This window comes from Gorilla gorilla, chromosome 9, assembly GCF_029281585.2.
Source record: "Gorilla gorilla gorilla isolate KB3781 chromosome 9, NHGRI_mGorGor1-v2.1_pri, whole genome shotgun sequence".
Taxonomy (NCBI): Eukaryota; Metazoa; Chordata; class Mammalia; order Primates; family Hominidae; genus Gorilla; species Gorilla gorilla.
The window spans coordinates 102,641,467-102,660,959 of NC_073233.2; the positions used below are offsets into that span (position 1 = coordinate 102,641,467).

General features: G+C 44.2%; 1 protein-coding gene across 5 annotated transcripts in view; it reads left to right on the forward strand.

The window, feature by feature from the left end:
- Window positions 1-2,994: 2,994 nt before the first annotated feature.
- The window catches only part of AMOTL1 (angiomotin like 1), a 144,749-nt gene continuing 128,250 nt past the window's right edge, over window positions 2,995-19,493 (forward strand). For 2 of the 5 annotated variants that reach the window (XM_019037200.3, XM_019037201.3), the window contains exons 1-2: window positions 2,995-3,140; window positions 12,939-12,989. Coding sequence is in view for 2 of the 5 variants with exons in the window: in XM_019037197.3 (XP_018892742.3) it covers window positions 12,896-12,989 (94 nt within the window). In the remaining 3 variants the exon portion in view is untranslated. Of the gene's footprint in view, window positions 3,141-12,385; window positions 12,990-17,388; window positions 17,412-19,493 lie in introns of those variants that run through there. The other 3 variants (XM_019037197.3, XM_019037199.3, XM_055356103.2) reach the window with 3 other exon arrangements.

The following is a 19,493-nucleotide window of genomic DNA, read 5'->3' on the forward strand; positions in this document are numbered from 1 at the left end:
GACTACAGCAAATGATGATTGGTGCCTATCCTAATTAGGCTGACAGGACTTCTGCTGTGTGGATGTCCCACTTGCTGCATTCACAGATGTGATGAATCAGTCATGTTCAATTATTCAATCACTTTCATTTGAGAACCTGCTACATGCAGAGCGTTATCAAGATCTCTTTGTAATATGGGCAAGAGTTTGGCCATGAGTTGTAATCAGCCCAGGTACAGTTTGCATATAGACAGATTCGTCAGGCTGGCCTTCTCAGTGGTGGCCAATGGAGTGGGAATGATCTTTTTACGAAAGCCAAGAGCCCTCGTGACTGTGCCTTTCTATCATAGTTTTCAAAAGGAAAAGGAAAATTGGTCTCCACTGTCCCTCTTGGCTCTGAAGTGTTCTTTTAAAATAATATTTATTGCATACCTTTTTGAGATTACAAAAGCAATACATGTTCATTGTTGAAAATGCAGAAAATTACAAGGAAGATAAAAAGTAGTCATAATTCTAATACAATGAAAACTGCTTCTAACTTATTAGTTCAAGTTTTTTTAGTCATTTTTTTAGGCAAATAGAAGAGTGTATATCTTTTAAATAAAATTGAGATCCCACTATATCCTGCCCTGAAATTCTAGGAGTCTATAAAGTATGCACAACTAAATAGTAAATTTCTTGCTCAAAGCCTGGCATACAATAGTCATTCCACAAACATTTGTTAACTGAATGGTGAGGAAAACCTGGTTTGTGGGCTTGAGCAACTTCACACTCAGGCCATACCCAAATCTAGACAACGAGCTTTGTGTGCCAAAGGAATGAAATGAGCTAGAAACTGACCACTTTCCTTCAAGAAAGCTTCTCTTCACAAAGAGAACATCAGTGGTAATTCAAATCCCTTTTTTGTATTCATTATTTATTTCAGGAGATTGCTTCCATTTGATCTGAAAGCTATACATACAAGGGGCTAGAAGCATGGACCTCAGTGAAAAATGGACTTTGGAGGAAGGAGCCTGGTTATCCCATGCTGGAATTCATCATTTTGCCAGCACCAGAGCGGGTATGGCCGTTTTTGATGTCCCTGATAGCATGGTACTCTTCAGCTTCTGCACCTCATTATGTCAATCCACTGTACTCAGTACGTGCCCGCACTGTTTGTCTTTTCAAAAGCAGCTGAGTGGAGAGGAAAGGGAATGGACTTTGAAGTCAGACAGACCTGGGTTCAGATCCCGAATTCACTATTTACAAGTTTTATGGCCTTGAGAAAATCTGTCATTCCCTGGGCTCTAACATGAGAGTAAGAATGCCCACTTTGCAGTGTTATGGTGAGGACCATCAGCTGTCATGTAATGAGCTCTTGCCCTGGCCAGGTGGGAAGCTGGTCAGACATCTTTGAGCACCTAACATGTGTTAGGCACTCTGTTCCTGTTTTGCTCATCTCTCCTCTCAGCAGCCTGTAAACATTCAAGTTGAGGATAAAGCAACCAGTATAAACAGAGTAGGTCAGCCCTTTCCCTTCTTTATGATTATCCAATTAATGTGACTCAGCATTAAATGATGGAGATATTGTTACTTTCCTGGAGCAGAGCATACAAATATAAGAACCATACCCTGACACAGAGCTGTGGTCCTCTGTCAGGTCTAAGAGTACACTCCCTCCTCCATCCCTCAAATCTGATAGAGACCTACTTTGATGGTAGGAGCCATTCTATAGATGGACGATGAAAGGTTGCTGAGGTTAATGCACTCACAGATGTTTTCACAAGGATATGTCTCCCATTTGTTTGTTGTTTATTCATTTATTCAACAAATATTATTGAGTATCTATTTTATGCCAAGCACTAGTAATACAAGAACGAGAGCAAGATAGACATAGAGAATAGCAGACTATACTCTCTGATGTGCCCACCTCTAAAACAGGGTAACTTATATGGCAACAAACATTTGCAGACCTTCTGCACTACACCAGGGTATGTCTTCCAACCAAGACTGCTGCACACAATGAGATAGTCTCCAAAGGGAAGACAGGAAGCTTTGAGAGAGGAAATTTGGATGCATTCCACCCAAAAACCAACTGTCATTTGTTCCTGTGCACTGTCATACTGTCATTCCAGCCACTTTTTAGAAGTTCTTAAGCCAGCATCTCTTCACACCCCATGGAAAAAAACTAAACCTCCCTAGTTCAACACACAGCCCTTCCAGATCTGACCTCTGCCTGCCCCTCTAGATTCATCTCCTGCTGCCCATCACTAATAGCAACCCCCTCCTTCTCACTGTATCAGCCTCTTCCTGGATCCCTGAATACATCCTGCCCTCACATGCCTGTGAACCTTTGCAAAGGCTGCTATTATCATCTCTCTTCCACTTGGCCAGTTCCTACTCATCTTTGAAGCTTCTGCTTAAGTCATCTGTTCTGGGATCTCTTCCTGCCACCACCTCCTACCAAACCCCATCCTGGTCTGAAGGAGAGTCTCTCCTCCCTCCTCAGTGCTGCCATAGCCTCTGCAGATTCCCATGTCACAGCACGTATCATCACACTGTATTGTGCTTGCCTGAATCCTGAACAGCCTGTGTGCTTCTTGAGACAGATGCCTTGTTTTATTCATCTTTGTACCCCTTTCACTGTTGCATGGCAAATTCATGGTGTATATTTGATGGCTGGCTGGCTGTGTGGCTGGATGAATGAATGAATGAATGAAAGACAGTTGGGACCACATCCTCTGAATATCTCTGCCTTCATTGAAAACCTTTTTTGGCTGTGGGAACCTATCTGATTATACAATTGCTTCTGGCACCACCACATCACTTCACCTTGCTTTCAGCACACCTATAGCATTTGATTCAATGACCCTAGGCTTGTTACCAAAGCCTAAAGGCAGAGGAGAGAAAGAAAGTGTGGTTTTCCCACTGGTGCTTGGTGCTTTTGTAACCTAGGCAATAGAATCATCCACCAGAGAATTTTAGAACTGAAAGAAGCCTTAGGGATCACTGTAACAAAGGGGTGGCTAAAAACTCCATACTGTGACCATCTCCAAGCTCTGCCTTATCCCTCTGTGAGTTTACCATGTCATCTATCTGCAATCTTTGGGGCAAGGCTGGAACATAGGAAGGGAAAGCAGACCTGTGTCTAGGTTTGCCTAAAGAGAAGGTACTGCTTTTGGGTAAGTGATGAGCTTCTGGGGCTGAGGGAAAAGCTTAGTTCTGGTAGGCAACAGACACCATAATATCTGGTTCCAGTTCAGATAATCAGTCTATATCCTGCAAATATGAAGGCATCCAAGACAAAGCAGGGCAGTGTTGTGGTGAAGTGGGTGAAGCACAGTCACCCACTGTCAGTGGGTGAAGCACAGACACAAGGAATCAGTGTGGCTGAAATCTGTAAATCCTTGTGGGCAGCTGATACTAAGGTGGTTCTCAGAGGCCTGGGATGAGATCCAAGAAAGGTGCAGGTCCTCAGAGGACAGAGTCAGGTGCCAAAATGAGAACCTCGTGAGGTCTTGAAGTAGGATGAGGATACTGACACTCGGAGAGGAAGTATAATGTGCCAGAGCTAAGTCAGAAATGGACGAATTATAGAAAAATATTTTAACCATTTATTAGATACATAATATTGCCAGATGTTACACTAAGCCTTTTTTGTATAGATATAGACTATCTCAATTAATTCTCACAACAGCTTTATTCTGAGTTCATGAATGAAAAAATTGGGCCTGAAGAGGCTGAGAAACTTGTACAACATCATTCAGCTCACAAATGGCTGAGCTGGAATTTAAACCGAGATCAGTCCAATCCTAGCCACCATAGGCTTCCGTCCCTCCAATTCCCTCTCCAACACTCCCTACTCTGCCTTCACAGCTTAAGGCTCTGGTGGTCCATTTACAAACTTGTATTGCTGGTTATTTGCTTGTCACAGTTAAAATGAGAACTAGCCCTGAGCAGGGCCAGAAAATAAACAGTGCTGTTGTAACATGTGCATTCTCATCCAAGCTCACAGCAGGGCTCTCCCCTACAGCCATCTCAGCTCATGCATAGCCAAGGCCTTGACCCACCTGCTTCAAAGCATCTTTCCTCGACACTCCATTTCCCCACCTCACCTCTCCCCACCACTGGCTAGTGCCAGCTATTCTATCTCTGAGGCTCAATATGGGCTGGTGGGGTTTGCATTTCTAGTGGAGTACCAGGGAAAGCCCTGGAGTGTCCAAACCTCGGGGTTTTGTTGTTGGCTTCCTGCAGTCCACAGAGAATTGCATTATCTTCCAGGGAGTCTCTGTCATCCTGTTGAGTCATAGGCCTTGAGGCAGATCCACACAACATCTGCCCTTGTATTATCCTCAGAGCATCTCGGGCTGCAATTGGGTAGGAGAGCTTCCAGGAAGCTGGCTGTGAACCCAGGATGTTTGGGGGTGATAAGGAGTTTCTGAAGGAAAGTCCCTGTTCCACTCCTGCTTCTGACACTCCTAAAAATATTCCCAATGATCTGGGCCACTGGGTTTTCAAACTCATTTTAAAGGTCTGGAGCACATTTTCCAAAAGAAATCACATGCAGTCCCTGACATATGAAACAAAAGGGAGACAGTGTTTGGCCACTGTCGCATTTCTGACTGTTGCATTTCAAGTTGATTGGGCTGTTCGGCCACCAGCCATATCAAGTATGTGGGGATTTGGTACGGAAGAGGAGTTCCTTCTCAGCAAATCTATAAAATATTTCTTCTTCCTCTTATAGCTGTGCTCACTCAGCTGTTTGGGATCCTGCTGTCATCCATGCTTCCCAGGGAACTCAACCTGCTTAAGCTCCTCTTTAGGGGAGAGGCAGGAAGTCTGGGAAACACGGCCTGGCAGCGTGGGCCAGGTGCGTCATAGAAGTTCAGTGGTACTGTTCCCATTATGGTTATATAAACAGGAAGGAGCAGATTTCCTTTCTGAAGCCTCTCAGGGTCAGGGAGAGTTTTAACACTGGTCAAGGAGGAAGGAGGCAACTTTTCCTGACAGCAGTCTGTGTGCCAAACATTGCCATGTACATGATTTCATTGCATTCAAACCCTTATTGAAATCTTGTGAAGTAGTTAGTCTTATCTCCATTTTGCAGATGAGAAAACTGAGTCTTGCAAAGGCAAACTAACTAAGCCCAGCTCAGACAGCAGATTCACACTCAGGTCTTCATACTCCAGAGCTGCGTTCTATCCATTTTACTCCTGTCTGTCAGTTTCTAAGGGCAACATTACTCTGCATCTCCACCTTTCTGAGAAGTTTGATCCTTTTTGTCTATTTTTCTTGCATACTCTGTATTAAACAGATGCATATAATGGAATCCATTATCTGTGATCTCCTACTGGCACTTGTTTCAATTAGTTCCTTAAAGTCCCTCATCTGTTTCAACTGTCGTTTTACAGAGAAGAGCACAGTATAAGCAGATTAGGACACTTATTAAAGATTAGTGGCAAAAACAGGGCTACAGCAAGGTCTCCTGCTTCTCCTTCCACCACCCACACTATGCTGACTGCTAAGGCAATAGCATCTTGGGAAAACCACTTTTCTGTGAAAGAAGAGAAGCCTCTGTGTGGTCCAAGAAGACTCGATTTGCAGCTCTGAAAGAAGCAATTCCCCCTCAGGCCTCTGCCTTAGATGCTGGGTTGGAAATATAAGATCATGGTCTCTGCATTTCAGCAGAAACTCACATTTATCCTACAGATTTTGTTTTTTAATAGTTTAGTCATAGATTTCAATTGCAGCAAATGTTTTTGTCCTTAATCTTAACACTGGGTATTTTGTCTGATTTCACTCAATAGATCTGAGTGTAAGTCGGAAGCGTATGATTGTCCTCTGCAGGGACCTTTTCTTGCATGTATTTTTGGAATCGTTCTTTATTCTGACTCATGTCCAAGTACACCTTCTAGTAGCTTCTTGGCTCTGCCAGATTTTATTTCCTTTGATATGATATTGAGTGAAGATTCTTTTAAATCTTCCTCTCTGGACTATACTTGGTAACAGGAATCTGGTGGGGAAGGCAGTGCAGGAACGGGACAAATTTAATTTATTTATATATTTCCCAAAACACCTTGCTTTTGTTGATAGCACCTCCTGCGTTGATATTTGGAATTTTTAGAGGACACATTTGGCATTTTTACCAAAATGAACCATTGGCTTCCTGTCAGAGTTAATTTCATTTCATCTCTTGGTCGCTGGCCTTGAGGCAGATCCATACAACATCTGTATTGTTTCTGCTTAGGATAATGATTTTTTTTAGGTGAGATATGGTTAATTATTCTTCTTATGGAGCCCACTCCTGTCTTCTGGAAATTACGAAACAAAGTAGTTACCTGAGGCCTGATTTTCATTTAAGGGAAATAAAACAACTGTGTTTTCTTTTTCCTTTTCATCAAGTCTTATAAAGAAGTGGAGTTGTGCTAAAAGGAAAGACTATTAAATCCTAGAGAACAAGAAATGCCCATTGGGCCAATTCAGCCTGGGAGCTAATGCTTCAACCAATCAATTGCAAATTTCATTTTGATGAAACCTTACTGATAGGCATGTGTTTGTCCTTAGTTTCACCTGTTGGCTTGTCCTAGGAAGTGCAGATAAGAGACAAGGATAACAGAATAGAGTCATGCTGAGCTCAGGCAGCCTTAGCCCCTCTTCCCTCTAAATCAGTCCTGCCCATGCTTCCCTGGGAGAGGAGGGGAGGAGGAGCGGGTGTTGCTTCCCCGCTCTGCTCTGCTGTTAACTAGCAGAGGGCCTCCAGGAGACAGGCTACCTGCAGAGAAGATGATCAAAGGGCAATACCAGGAAGGAGAGGAAGGCAGAGAGATGACTCAGCTCAGCTCACTTCTTTCTGTCTTTCATGCTTGAAATTGGTGATTTCCTTGGGGGCTGGGGATGGGAAGGCCATACACACATCCTAGTGGGCCCTAGCTACTGTCTTAACTTGTTATTATGGCATTTGTGCAGCTCTTTCTTGCAAAGAGAATTAATAGCATAATTTGGCAGGATAAAGTTTCTCCCCATGTGGCATTTAGCCCCTCACCCATCTCTTGGAGAAAGAAGCATATCTGTGTGAGACTCCGCCTCTTCCTCTTCTGAACACCATCAAGTAGCTATGTAACCCCTGGGGGCCCCTTAAGTGAGAACAGCCTGTAAAGGCCCTCCTGTTGTCTGCTCCTCCAAGTAGAGCCTGCAGTCAAAGCAGACCCTGCCACCTCTGCAGCAGAGGCTGGGCAGGGGCTTGATGGCATTCCCAGACTGCTACAGGGCAGGTTCACGGCTTACAGCTGAAGTCCCTGCACACTAAGCAGAATATCTGTGATGGGCATTGTACCCCAAAAAAGTATGTAGAGTGTGCTCTTAGCTCTAGAAATGCAGCTAAGATTTCCTTTGATCCTGGCATTATGTCCAGTGTTGCTATATAACCATACCTCATTTACTGAGGAACGAGGGAGCTGATTGAGTTTTCCAGATAACTGAAGCGTTATGTGTTACCCTTTAAACACTTAAATTTTGTTTAAGATTTTACTGTTTTCTAATGGTTGATAACACTTTTCTTCTATGACTTTTTAATATACTTTCTTGCCTTCCTAAACAGAAAATAGTCATACCCCAGTTTATGTTTGGGAGTGGAGCAAAATTTCATTTAGAAATTTTTGCCTTTAATTTGGAATCCATAATAATAATATCCAACTTGTTTAAACAATTTGTATACACATTTGAATATGCCTTAAAAATTCCTACTAGGACACATAAGAAGTTGTGGATGGTTTTTAGTTTGCGGATGGAGATTAGGAGAGGACAGGAAAGGAGACTTTTATTTTTCAGTTTATACTCATCTATACCAAATGTTTTTTCCTTTACAGCAAACACATTTTATTTGTTTATATTATAAAAATAAATTTAAAACATTTACAATAATATAAGGAAAGAAAGAACATTAGAGTTAGGAGTTGGGTTCCCAGGCCAGCTGCCAAAAGCCCATCAATTCATGATATATCATGGCAATAGTAACAGTGACCATTAGACACCAGGCCCCTGTATAATCTGTTTCTATGGTAAACTTCCTCTTGAGCTCCAGAAATATTTCCACCTTGTCGTTTCCTCCCCATACGTCCCACCTCTAATAAATATGCTTCCCTAGAAACAGGGGCAGGGACTCCCTCTTGCTGTCTGCTGGGGCCATGGCAGCAGGAGGCCCACCTGCCACCTGGGATGAAAAGGAGAGCAATCTGGCATGCTCTAGCCCTCTATGTGGGAAGAAAATGAATATTTATTTATGTATGTATGTATTTTGAGACGAAATCTCACTCTGTCACCCAGGCTGGAGTGCAATGGCACAATCTCTGCTCACTGCAACCTCTGCCTCCCGGGTTCAAGCGATTCTCCTGCTTCAGCCTCCTGAGTAGCTGGGATTACAGGCACCTGCCTCCACACCCAGCTAATTTTTGTATTTTTAGTAGAGATGGAGTTTCACCATGTTGGCCAGGCTGCTTTTGAACTCCTGACCTCAGGTGATCCGCCTGCCTCTGCCTCCCAAAGTGTTGTGATTACAGGCATGAGCCACCATTCCCAGCCAGAAAATGAATATTTATTATGTACCTATGTGTGCTAGACACTGTGCCTGGTCTGTCTCATACCTTACCTATTTCGCTGCTCCTAACAATCCAGTGAGGTATGTATTATTGTTAGGAAACTGAAAATGCCCGCCACCCAATATCCACAGAGCTGAGATGCAAATCTGTAAACTTGTGCACTGTTTATTATAACTCAGTGACACTCCAGCAGAACCATTTCTTTATAAGAGACCTATAAAAGTCAAGTGTGGGTAGGCACTTTGGACATTGCCCTGAGATTCAATAAGGTCTGTCATGGAATCCCTTATTAGAAGGGCACTGATCACCTCTGTGTCTGCAGTGCCTTGCACAGCGCTGGAAGCATGGTAAATTCCCAATAAATGTTTGTTTGATTAATATGAAACATTATTGTTGGCTCTATTCTAAGCCAACAATTCTATCTTATTTTCCTAAGATAGAAAATTGGAATCATTGACTTTAGAGAATTGTCAACAGCAAATACTGAAACAAGAGAGATGTTTTCTCATTAACCCTCAGTTGATTAGGAAATTCAAATAACTAAAATGTTGTAAGGATAGTTCCTAGTTTACAAGTCATCCATTTATATGAACAAATTGAAGGCAAGTCCATTGTGAGAACAGTTTGGCAGGCTCCAGAACCTAATCACCCTGTGGAGCACAGGCAACGCTCTTCATAGGGGTAAACCTGTTGCCAGCTCCAAGTAACCAGCTTTCAAGCCAACTCTTGGAATGCAAACTAAAAGTTGGAGACAATGAACATTCCTCTAATGCAAACATACTCTGTGGTTAGTATCTTCTTTTAGTAACTCAAAATTGTTAAGGGATAAAAAGAGTCCATTTGTGTCAGCTGTAAAGGAGCAAGGCATCCAATAATAACTAATGTTTATTTGACTTTTACAGTGTGACACTCTCTCTCCTAGGGGCTCCAAGTGCATTAGTTTATTGCACTCTCACCACATTGGTATGCTAGGTATGATTATTATCTCCATGTTTACACAAAGCTAAGGCTGAAAGAAATTAAGTTACTAGCTAGTATTGGAACAGGTATTAGAACCCAGGTCTGGCTGATCCCAAGGCCTTCTATAGGCCACCTCTCTTGAGACACAAATGTTATTTGCTTGATTCTATGGGAAACCAGAGGAGACTGATTCTGCAGACAGCCCATCTGAGCCCATCCACTCATAAGATCAGCAGGTCAAAACCTGCTGTTAGGATCTAGGACTGATAATTGGAATTGGCAATGGCAAAGCCATTCTTGACCTTGACAAGAGCTACTCTGGCAGAGTGAGGTAGAAACCTATTTAGGCTGCTTGTAAGAGCAAAATGGAGAATGGGTGCTATCAGTGTAGACAATTATTTTAATGAATTTTGTTGTAAAGGGGAGATGAGAATTGGAGTAATGGCTGGAGATACATAGAGTCAAGAAAGGATTTTTAAAAAGACAGGATCATAGTTGTATGTCTGTATACTGACAGGAGTGATCAAGGACAGAAGAAAATATTAATCCAGGTGGGAAGAGGGAAAAGCCACATAAATGGGATCTGATCCATACAGGAGGCCATAATGGCCTTACATGATTCATCCATAGCAACAAGAGAGCAGGAGAGTAAATAAACAGGCAAATGCAGAGTGATTGCTGGGCTGCACTAGCTCCATTTTATTTTAGTGGTCATGAATCGAAAATAAGACCAGAGAGCATAATTTTGTCCTTTTTTTGTTTTTTGAGACGGAGTCTTGCTCTGTCAACCAGGCTGGACTGCAATGGCGTGATCTCTGCTCACTGCAACCTCCACCTCCTGGGATCAAGCGATTCTCCTGCCTCAGCCTCCTGAGTAGCTGGGATTACAGACATGCGCCACCACACTTGGCTAATTTTTGTATTTTTAGTAGAGATGGGTTTTCACCATGTTGGCCAGGCTGGTCTCAAATTCAGGACCTCAGGTGATCCACCCACCTCAGCCTCCCAGAGTGCTGGAAATATAGACGTGAGCCACCATGCCCAGCCAATTTTGTGCTTCTTCAATCATGTTTAGCTGGGTGTAGATGGAAAGAAGGTGGAGAGTTATATTTTACTAGGGTTGTTTTTTTACCAGGTAAATAGCACGGAAAGAGAGCAGAACATGGATTTGAAGGTGTAAGTAAGAGAGAAATAATAATGAAACTGGAAACTAAAGTCCATAAGGAAGGAAGGAGGGTCATGAGGAGAGTGAGGGGCAGAGAAAAGGTCATGGATAAGTAAATTATAGATGCTGGTGGGGTCAAGGACACATTGGATTAAAATAACAGAGGGGATAAGCTGGAAAGGTAGGAGAGTGGATTGCTTCACTTTGATATTATGCATGGTGTCGCTATGACAGCAGGGGGCTGGTGTGGTTGGAGCAGGTCAAGAAAGGGATAAGATGCAGATGAGTTGAGAGATCAGAGTGTGACTATGTAGATGGAGAAAAATAAGAATAATCACAGGAATGATACTGGGAAAAGTGACAGTGAATCAGATGCCATTATCTTCAAGAAATGAGGTAGAACAACCAGAGGATCCATAGATGGCTGAAATAAGTAGAGGAGGCAAATAATGCAGCCTGTTATTTTCAAGGAAAGCCAGGTATGGGTCAGAGCACGACACTGAAAGAAACATTCAGAGAGGAGGCTGAGGATATACAGATTTTGCTAGCGATGAACCATGAGTTCCAGAGGACAAATGGGAGGATTCTAGGAGTTGGGAGGGGATGGAGTGATGAGTGCAAACCTTCACCCAAACATATTTAATTCCTGGATTTGGGAGCTCAGATTATAAGAAGCAGGAAAAAGAAGAGGTTGGAGAGATAGGCTCAGCAGCTCAAGAATGCTGCCTTGCTTGGGGAGGACAGCCCCACTCTTGCTTCCCTGGGCTCCCTAAGCAATGCTGGCCGAAGGGGCTTTCTGTCCTTCATGGTGATTTGTAAACCAAAAACTGACAGTGGAAAAGCCAGAGATGGCTGAGTGTTTACAGGATGAGAGCACATTGGCTCAGATCGGGGCCCTTAGGCTGCTGCAGCTGGTGCTCTGATCACTTTGAGACAACAGAAGGCCCCCAGGAGGCTGCCCAGACTGTTGACCCTCCAATAATCCTCCAAGGATGGAGAAAGGACAACCATTTCCATACTTGTTCCTTCCTTCCCACTGACCCTGTTATGGGCCATCAGCTGCGGGGCTCTCTCTGGAGCATACCCCAAGTCCAGCACCCTCGCCCCCTTAATGCAGAGCAGTCACAGTCAGTCCTGGGGACTGGGGGGAGATACATAACACATCTGTCCAAGTTATCAGGCTACTGACTCAGAGAGGGAGGTTCTCACAGTGTTACATTAATTATTTTAGAATTTACAGCTCTCAGAGCATAACCTTGCTTCTACATTCTGTATTTGAAAGCAGTCAATCTTTTATAGAGTAGAAGGAGCACTGCTCTTCTCTCCTCTCCCACTTCTCCCTCACATACCCCTACCATAATGATGTCACGCATAAATTAACAACTTCTCAGCCTCGGTTTCCCAACCTGTGCAATGCAGCTCATATTACTTTGCCCACTTGAGCCAGGTGATCTCTTGAAGAGTAGGAAATAATGTTGGACTGGAGTTGGAATTCTGGTTCCAAAAGGAGGGGATTGGGGGGCATTTGGATCTCCTCCTACCTTTCTGCAAGCTCTGAAAATCGTCCATCTCCTCAGGAGAAGCCCACAGAACAAACGATTTCCCAAGCATCAGAGGAGGGCAGACATAACATCAACAGAGCAGGGAATCGGGTTAGAACGGGTTATGCTCTGATTTTTTGGAAAATGGGCAAACGGGGCGGGGACTAGGGAGGATTCCGCCAGCCGGGAGTTGGGAGGCCGCGCGCGCCTCTGCGGAGCGTGACGGCCACGGTCGCCTAGCAACGAGCGGGGATGCGCGGGGCGCCTGGGTGGGCGAGGGGTGCTCGCCGCCGCCGCCGCGCGCCCTCGGGCCCCCGGGACCGCGGGAAAACTTCGCGGCTCCTCGGCGCTGGGGCGTCGGCGCCAGGCCCGGCAGACAGAGCAATGTGCCCCGCGGGCTGAGGGCAGAGGATGCGGCTGCGGCCCAGGGCCCGGCCGGGGGAGCCGCGGGGTGGCACGTGGGGAAAGTTGGCGCGCGCCTGACCGCGCCTGGAAGCCGCGCGGTGCCAGGGCCGAGTTCCCCCCCAAGTTTCTGCGGCGATTTGTCACTCCCTGGGGATCTGGCGGTCTGAATCCCGCGGGGCCTCCGGCTCACGGATTCTGAGAGCTGGGAGAGAGAAGCCCGCGCTTTTCCCGGGGACCTGCGCTTGAGCTGGTGCTTGGTGGGTTCGTCCTGAATGGTAGCGATTCGAGTTGTTTTCTGCTTTTCTTCTCCCCCAGACAGTGAGTTTGTGGAAGCCTCGCCCGCATCCTACAGCCCAGACGAGTTAGGTAAGTCTGCTCATTTTGTCTTTTATTTCTTGGTCGCAATTCTGCCCGAGAACTGCGAGTTTGGGGGGCGTCCGTATGAACTCAGCTAGGGATGGGGCTGGGGTTGGACGGCGGAGGGAAAGGGTCAGGGGACACCTGCTGCCTTCGCGGCCGGAACCGGCCTTTCCTCGGCGCTGTGCTTTCGGGGGTGGCAGGGCAAGTGTCCAATGAGCCGTGTGTGTGTGTGTGTGTGTGCGTGTGCGTGTGTGTGTGTGTGAGTGCGTGTGTGTGCGTGTTCGTCTGGGGCAGTGGTGCTGCTCCGAGGAGCCTGGCACAGCAAACTTCCAGACCTGGGGCTTCTGAAACCTGCGCTCATCTTGCCGGGAGGACACAGCGGCGACTGGTTCTGTCTTGCCAAGTACCTGGCACGAGAAGGACGTCGTGTGGGTCGTCCTTACCCTGAATTTAATGAAGTCAGGGGCTGAAAACGGCGGTGTAATCATTAAACTGTAAGACCTAGGAGCTGCTTCCCTCCCTGATTTCTATTCCTCAGTTAGCCTGTAGGTGTCTCGAAATAGGACATTCCATCCTCATGCCTGTCACGGTAAGTGGAGATTTGCGATGCGTGAACCGGGACACTCTTGTCAAGAGACAGGCTGAAGAGAGAGTGAAGAGAAAGAAATGCGAATGGGCAGGATCTCTCTAACTCTTCCTGCCACCCATTCTCACTCGGTGGCTTAGTGGCTCTCTTTTTTTTTTTTCTTCTGCTTTCAAGGTTAGTTTAGCTGCTACTGGTCTGGGCTATCAAGTCTCTCCTTACTGTTCTTTCATCACTAGCCTGAATATCTTGCCTTCCTAAGATGAAATGAAAGGATTTATTTTATGATATATGTTGACAGTAAAGGAGGAGGGGAACTGTCCACAAACAGCGGTTTAAATATGTTTATCCTCAGTAACACACTCAGCTGTGGCACCCTGTCCCTGGTCAGCTTCTTGTGCTGGGAAGAATGTCCTCATCAAGTCCCACAGGACCTGAAGCAAAATTCCACCTCAACAACGACTTTCATTCATTTCTAGGAACCAAGCGCCCAAAATAGATCTGGATCAAGGTTGGCATTCTGTGGCAGGGAGGAGTACCATGTTTTATTCAGAGGATGTGTTTCTGACAAGTTGCGAGGCAATCACATCTCTATCAATGGAACTGTAGACTAAATGCATGAGCAAAACTAGCTTTTAAGACATACTGTGGTGAATCATTTTATGAAATGAAAGTGACATCTAAACCATAGCTTTGCATGATGTGATTTATTAAGAGGACAGGTACTCGATGATCTGCTCCATGCATGTAGAATTGTATGTTAATGACACCAGTATTGACACTCCACAGTGTGACGAAGCCATTTGGTCCTCTTAAATTGTACATAAACATAAGCAATGGTAGGATGAGCATTGCTTGCTCTGGGAAATCAGACTGTATAACTACTAAATTGTTTGCATTCATGGAATGATTTGTGCTTCAGGAAGGCCCAGGTATTTGACCCTTTTTCATCTCCATATCTCCCTCTGGGACTTACAGACTGGACTGCCCCCAAGAGGCACTGATAAATATGAGTATCCTTTCAAATTAGCAGTAGAAAATAAAAAACAATGTTTTTTTCTCTTCAGCTCCCCTATGGTAAAAGCCCAGTTTCTCATGAGGAGATTAGAATGTGTGTCTTAGTCCATTTGTGTTGTTATATCAAAAACAGATTGGGTAGTTTGTAAACAGCAGAAATTTATTTCTCACAAGTTCTGGAGGCTGGGAATTCCAAGATCAAGAAACTGGCAGGTTCAGTGTCTGGTGAGGGCCTGCTTCCTGGTTCATAGATGTCTATCTTCTCACTGTGTCCTCAACATGGCAGAAAAGGGCCAGGGAGCTCTTGCAGTCTCTTTTCTAAGGGCACTAATCCCTCTGGTGAGAGCTCCACCCTTATGACCTAAACACTTCCCAAAGGCCTCACCTCCAAATACCATCACATTGAGGATTAGGTTTCAATACATGAATTTTGAGGGGATATAAATATTCAGTCTATAGCAGTGTGATGGGAACCATGAGGTTCCCTTCTGGGATCTGGGCTTGCAGGGTGATAGAGAAAATAAAACAGAAGCCTGAGAGTTTGAGATCAAGGTTCTAGCTTTCACCTGCTCCAGCTTCTTTAATAGACATGTTAACTAGCCTCAGTTTCCTTATCTGCGAAAAGCGGGGGTTGTGCCCGGTGATCCCTAAGGCGTCTTCCAGTTCTATTTTCACCTCTTAAAGTGCTGTGAGGGGCTGTAAGCCAAAGGAGGTCTATAGCCATTGGGTATTCATTGTTTATATTCATGTGCTGTGCTGTTTGGGTACTTGGTGTCCCCAAGGGTTATTCTCTCCATGACAGAGCAGCTCTCTGGATTAGACTGCCTTGTTTTCATGCTATTCAGGTCAAAGACGGAGCTGTCATTTCTCCCTTGGAAAGAGTCATGGTGGTTTTTTGGTGCTTTTCTTAGACACACAGCAGGAAAAATGCCTCTTACAGCAGTTGATGAGCTTGTCAAGCAGCCATTCTTTCGGGAGCACAGATGAGCACAGGTTCACTCCTGGCCAGAATGTAAGAAGAAGCAAAGCAAAGTTAAAAGAAAATTATTTCTCTACTCACAATACTTCTTTTTTTTTTTTTTTTTTTTTTTTTGTGATGGTGTCTCGCTCTGTCGCCCAGATGGGAGTGCAATGGCATGAACTCGGCTTACTGCAACCTCTGTCTCCTGGGTTCAACCTATTCTCCTGTCTCAGCCTCCCGACTAGCTGGGATTACAGGTGCCCGCCACCATGCCCAGCTAATTTTTGGAAATTTAGTAGAGACAGGGTTTTGCCATGTTAGCCAGGCTGGTCTCGAACTCCTGACCTCTGGTGATCTGCCTCCCTCTGTCGGCCTCCCAAAGTGCTAGGATTACAGGCATGAGCCACTGTGCCTGGCCTGTACTCACAATACTTCTGACACCCAATGTGTGGGTTTTCCACACCAAGTAATTCTTAAATATTTTGCAGCCACCAACCAGATGTCCTAGAATTTAATTAAATTTTACCACTACCCAGAGTTAGCACAGGCCCTATAGGTTAAGGGCTCAGTCCTGCAAGACTATCTGCCACTTCAGATATCAATGGCAAGTGGTGGGTCCACATATTACCCACACTTATGTCTAACTTGGCTACAAATCAGGGCTTCCTACAACCTTTTTTGGTTTCTGTAATTTACTTTAATAGCTTAGAGAACTCAGGGAAGCACTATGCTTATGTTTACCAGGTTATTATAAAGGATATAAATGAACAGCTGGATGAGGAGATGCAAAAGGTGAAGTCTGGAAGGGTCCAAAGCACAGGAGCTTCTGTCCTTTTAGAGTTGGGGTGCATCACCCTCCTGGCACATGGATAGGTTCACTAAGTCAGAAACTCTCCATACCTCCTCATTTAGGGTTTTTATGGATGTTCCATTAGGCATGATTGATTGAATCAATGGCCATGGGTGATTAACTCAATCCCCAGTCCCTTTCCCCTCCCCAGAGGTCAGGTATGTGTGTGGCAGAGTGGGGGTTAGTAGGTGGGGAAGTGGGGAGAGTAGGTTGGTGGGCTGGAAATTCCAACTTTTTTTTTCCTCAATGTAATTTTTATTAATGTATATCTGTAAGCACTATTTATTTCTGCACCTACAATGGTTCCTGGATTCTAAACAGTCATGGAGTTTAAGTTTGTAACATTGGTTTAATAACAACTTTTCAGAGAGCAAAAGATGAAATTTTTCACTCCATGAAATATCCCATATTCTATGAGTCAGCACATGTAAAGCACACATAACAGAACCTGGTACAAAGTAAGTGCAAGATGAATGTTAGCTATTACATCTATGATATTAAAATGTGAAAAGATGACACCTTAGCATTGAAGAAATATGGCTTTTTAAATCAATATTATAAAGTTACTTTTAGTGTTGATTTGTTGAAATTTATTATCTTTATCCCAGGGAATGCCTTCCTTGGCTCTTGATCTTTATTTTCCTTGACCTGCTAAAAAACTTTTTTTTTTTATACTGTAAGTTCTAGGGTACATGTGCACAACGTGCAGGTTTGTTACATAGGTATACATGTACCATGTTGGTTTGCTGCACCCATTAACTCATCATTTACATTATGACATAATGCTATCCGTCCCCCATCCCCCATACATTATGACATTATGACATAATGCTATCCCTCCCCCATCCCCCCACCCCACGACAGGACCCGGTGTGTGATGTTCCCCACCCTGTGTCCAAGTGTTCTAATTGAATTCCAACCTTTTAATAATATGGTTGGTTCTTCCCACAACCAGCCCCCGTCCTGAAGCTGTCTAAGGACTTTCGGCCACCAGTTATCTCATTAGCATAAACTCAGGTATGGTTAAAAGGTATTTATTATGAATTAAAAAAAGATGCTCCTGTCACCTCTATCACTCAGGAAATTTCAAGAGTTTTAGGAGCTCTGTGCTGAGAACCAGGGATGAAAACCAAATATATGTATATTTTTTATTATATTGTGTCATCACAGAAGTCCTAAAAATTTAGTTTGAATTCTCTTGCAGTTTCTTGTGACCTTGGGCAGGTGATTAAACTGCTTTAGGCCTCAGTTATTTAATCAACTCAACTGGGACCTTGCGTGGATATGGTAACTGGTGTATGTAAAGTCCATGTATTGAATGTGCTTGGAATTCAGGAAGTGCTTTTATTTTATTGTTTTATTATTATTATTCATTTAAAACATACTTATTTCCCAAGATTGAAGGATAAAATAGCTTTTATCAGTTATCCCACCTACTAATCAAGCGGTTTTTATTTCTGGAAGCTTCCCTACAACTTACCTAGTCTCCAAAAGGAGGTAGCCAGGAATGGTGATTAGGTCAGTGGAATTATTTAGTGATTTGTCCCTGGAGCCACATGTGGAATGGTTTTTCATCTGAGGTTTTGGTGATAGTTCCACTACTTTTTTGCCTCATGATTGATAGTCCATTCCACCTTTGAATTTTTATATCAGTCTGCAAGTGAATAACTATTGGCTCCTTGGGGGATTGTTTCTCAGTGTTGCAGCAAGATCATATAATAAAATTAAGTCACCAAAAAGGGGATTTTTTAAAAGGCAGTAGAGAAAGGGGTGTATCTCTGGATGAATGCTGTATCGAAGTGTCATGATGGAGTGTCAAGAAATAAGCTTTCTTTCTTGAGATGGTGGTACCATTTTCTGAGGAGGCAAAGCCCACACCTTTCCATAGCCTTTCTGTAGTTCCATGCATAGCTAGAAGTTACGGCCATCCGAGAGGGTTAGAAAGGATGTGTGGAGAGTTGGGATGAACCCAGATGTGACCATGTCTGCCCTGTGAATAACCTTGACTGACTCTCCTCTACCTGGAGGATAGATATTTGGTTTGACATAGGAGGAACACCATAACCTGCATCACTCATACCCACTATGACATTCTAGTTGTATGGAACTATGGGGCAATCCTCTACATTCAGCTTGGTTTCCTCCACCTGGATGCTCCTCTTCCCCCTTCTCCCTTTCTCCCCTGGCTTGCTCCTATCTAGCCTTCAACACTAATCCCATGTGTCATGTCCTCCTGGTGGTTTTCCATTTTGGCTGCACATTAGAATCAGGAGGAGCTTTTATAAGTCCTGAGACCAGTTCCCAATCCTGAATGATTACATCCACATCTCTGGGATGTGGACCCAAGCATCAATGTTATTGTGTTTTTTTGTTTGTTTGCTTGGGTTTAATCACATCTCAAGTGATTTCAATGTGCAGCTAAGATTGTGAACAACTGCGCTACACTGTGGCCACCTTATTCTTCTTTGTAAATCTAGCAGCCAGCACAGTGCCCAGCACAAGTTAATCTTCAGTAAATATTTGTTGAATGACGGAGTGAGGGTGTCACCCGTGAGACACTTTATCTTTTCAGTTGTATATCTCTAAGACTGGCCTTTCTGCTTGTTGTAACAGTGCCTTGAGGACTGGATCCTTTCTTCTGTGACCTCTATCTCCTATGTTTATTCCTGGGGCTTATCCAGCTTATTTTTTATCTTTCTTAAAACTTGAAGTTTTGAAAGTCCAATTTTTAAACTTTAGTTTTTTAGTATAAAAGCAGTATGTGCTTATTTTAGAAAATCTGGACTTTAGAAAGAAGAGGTGGGGGAGCTCACTCTCACCACCCACAAGCAAACTGGTTCCTTGTTTTCTTAACCCTTCATAATTTGTTGCCCTTTGGGGTTGCTTGACCCTCTGGCATGCCTCAAGGAGCTCAGTTGGTGCTGTCTCTGCTCAGACCTGGTGAACTGGCCTATGAGTGCCAGGAGAGGAGTGTGTCATGAGAATAGCATTCTTGGGAGCCACCAGGGCTAACTCCCCTGAGGGCCAATATGCAAGGAGAAAGTGTTTTCTTGTGCTATTCTGGCCTTCCTCATTCAGGCAGGATGTATGCTGGGTCTT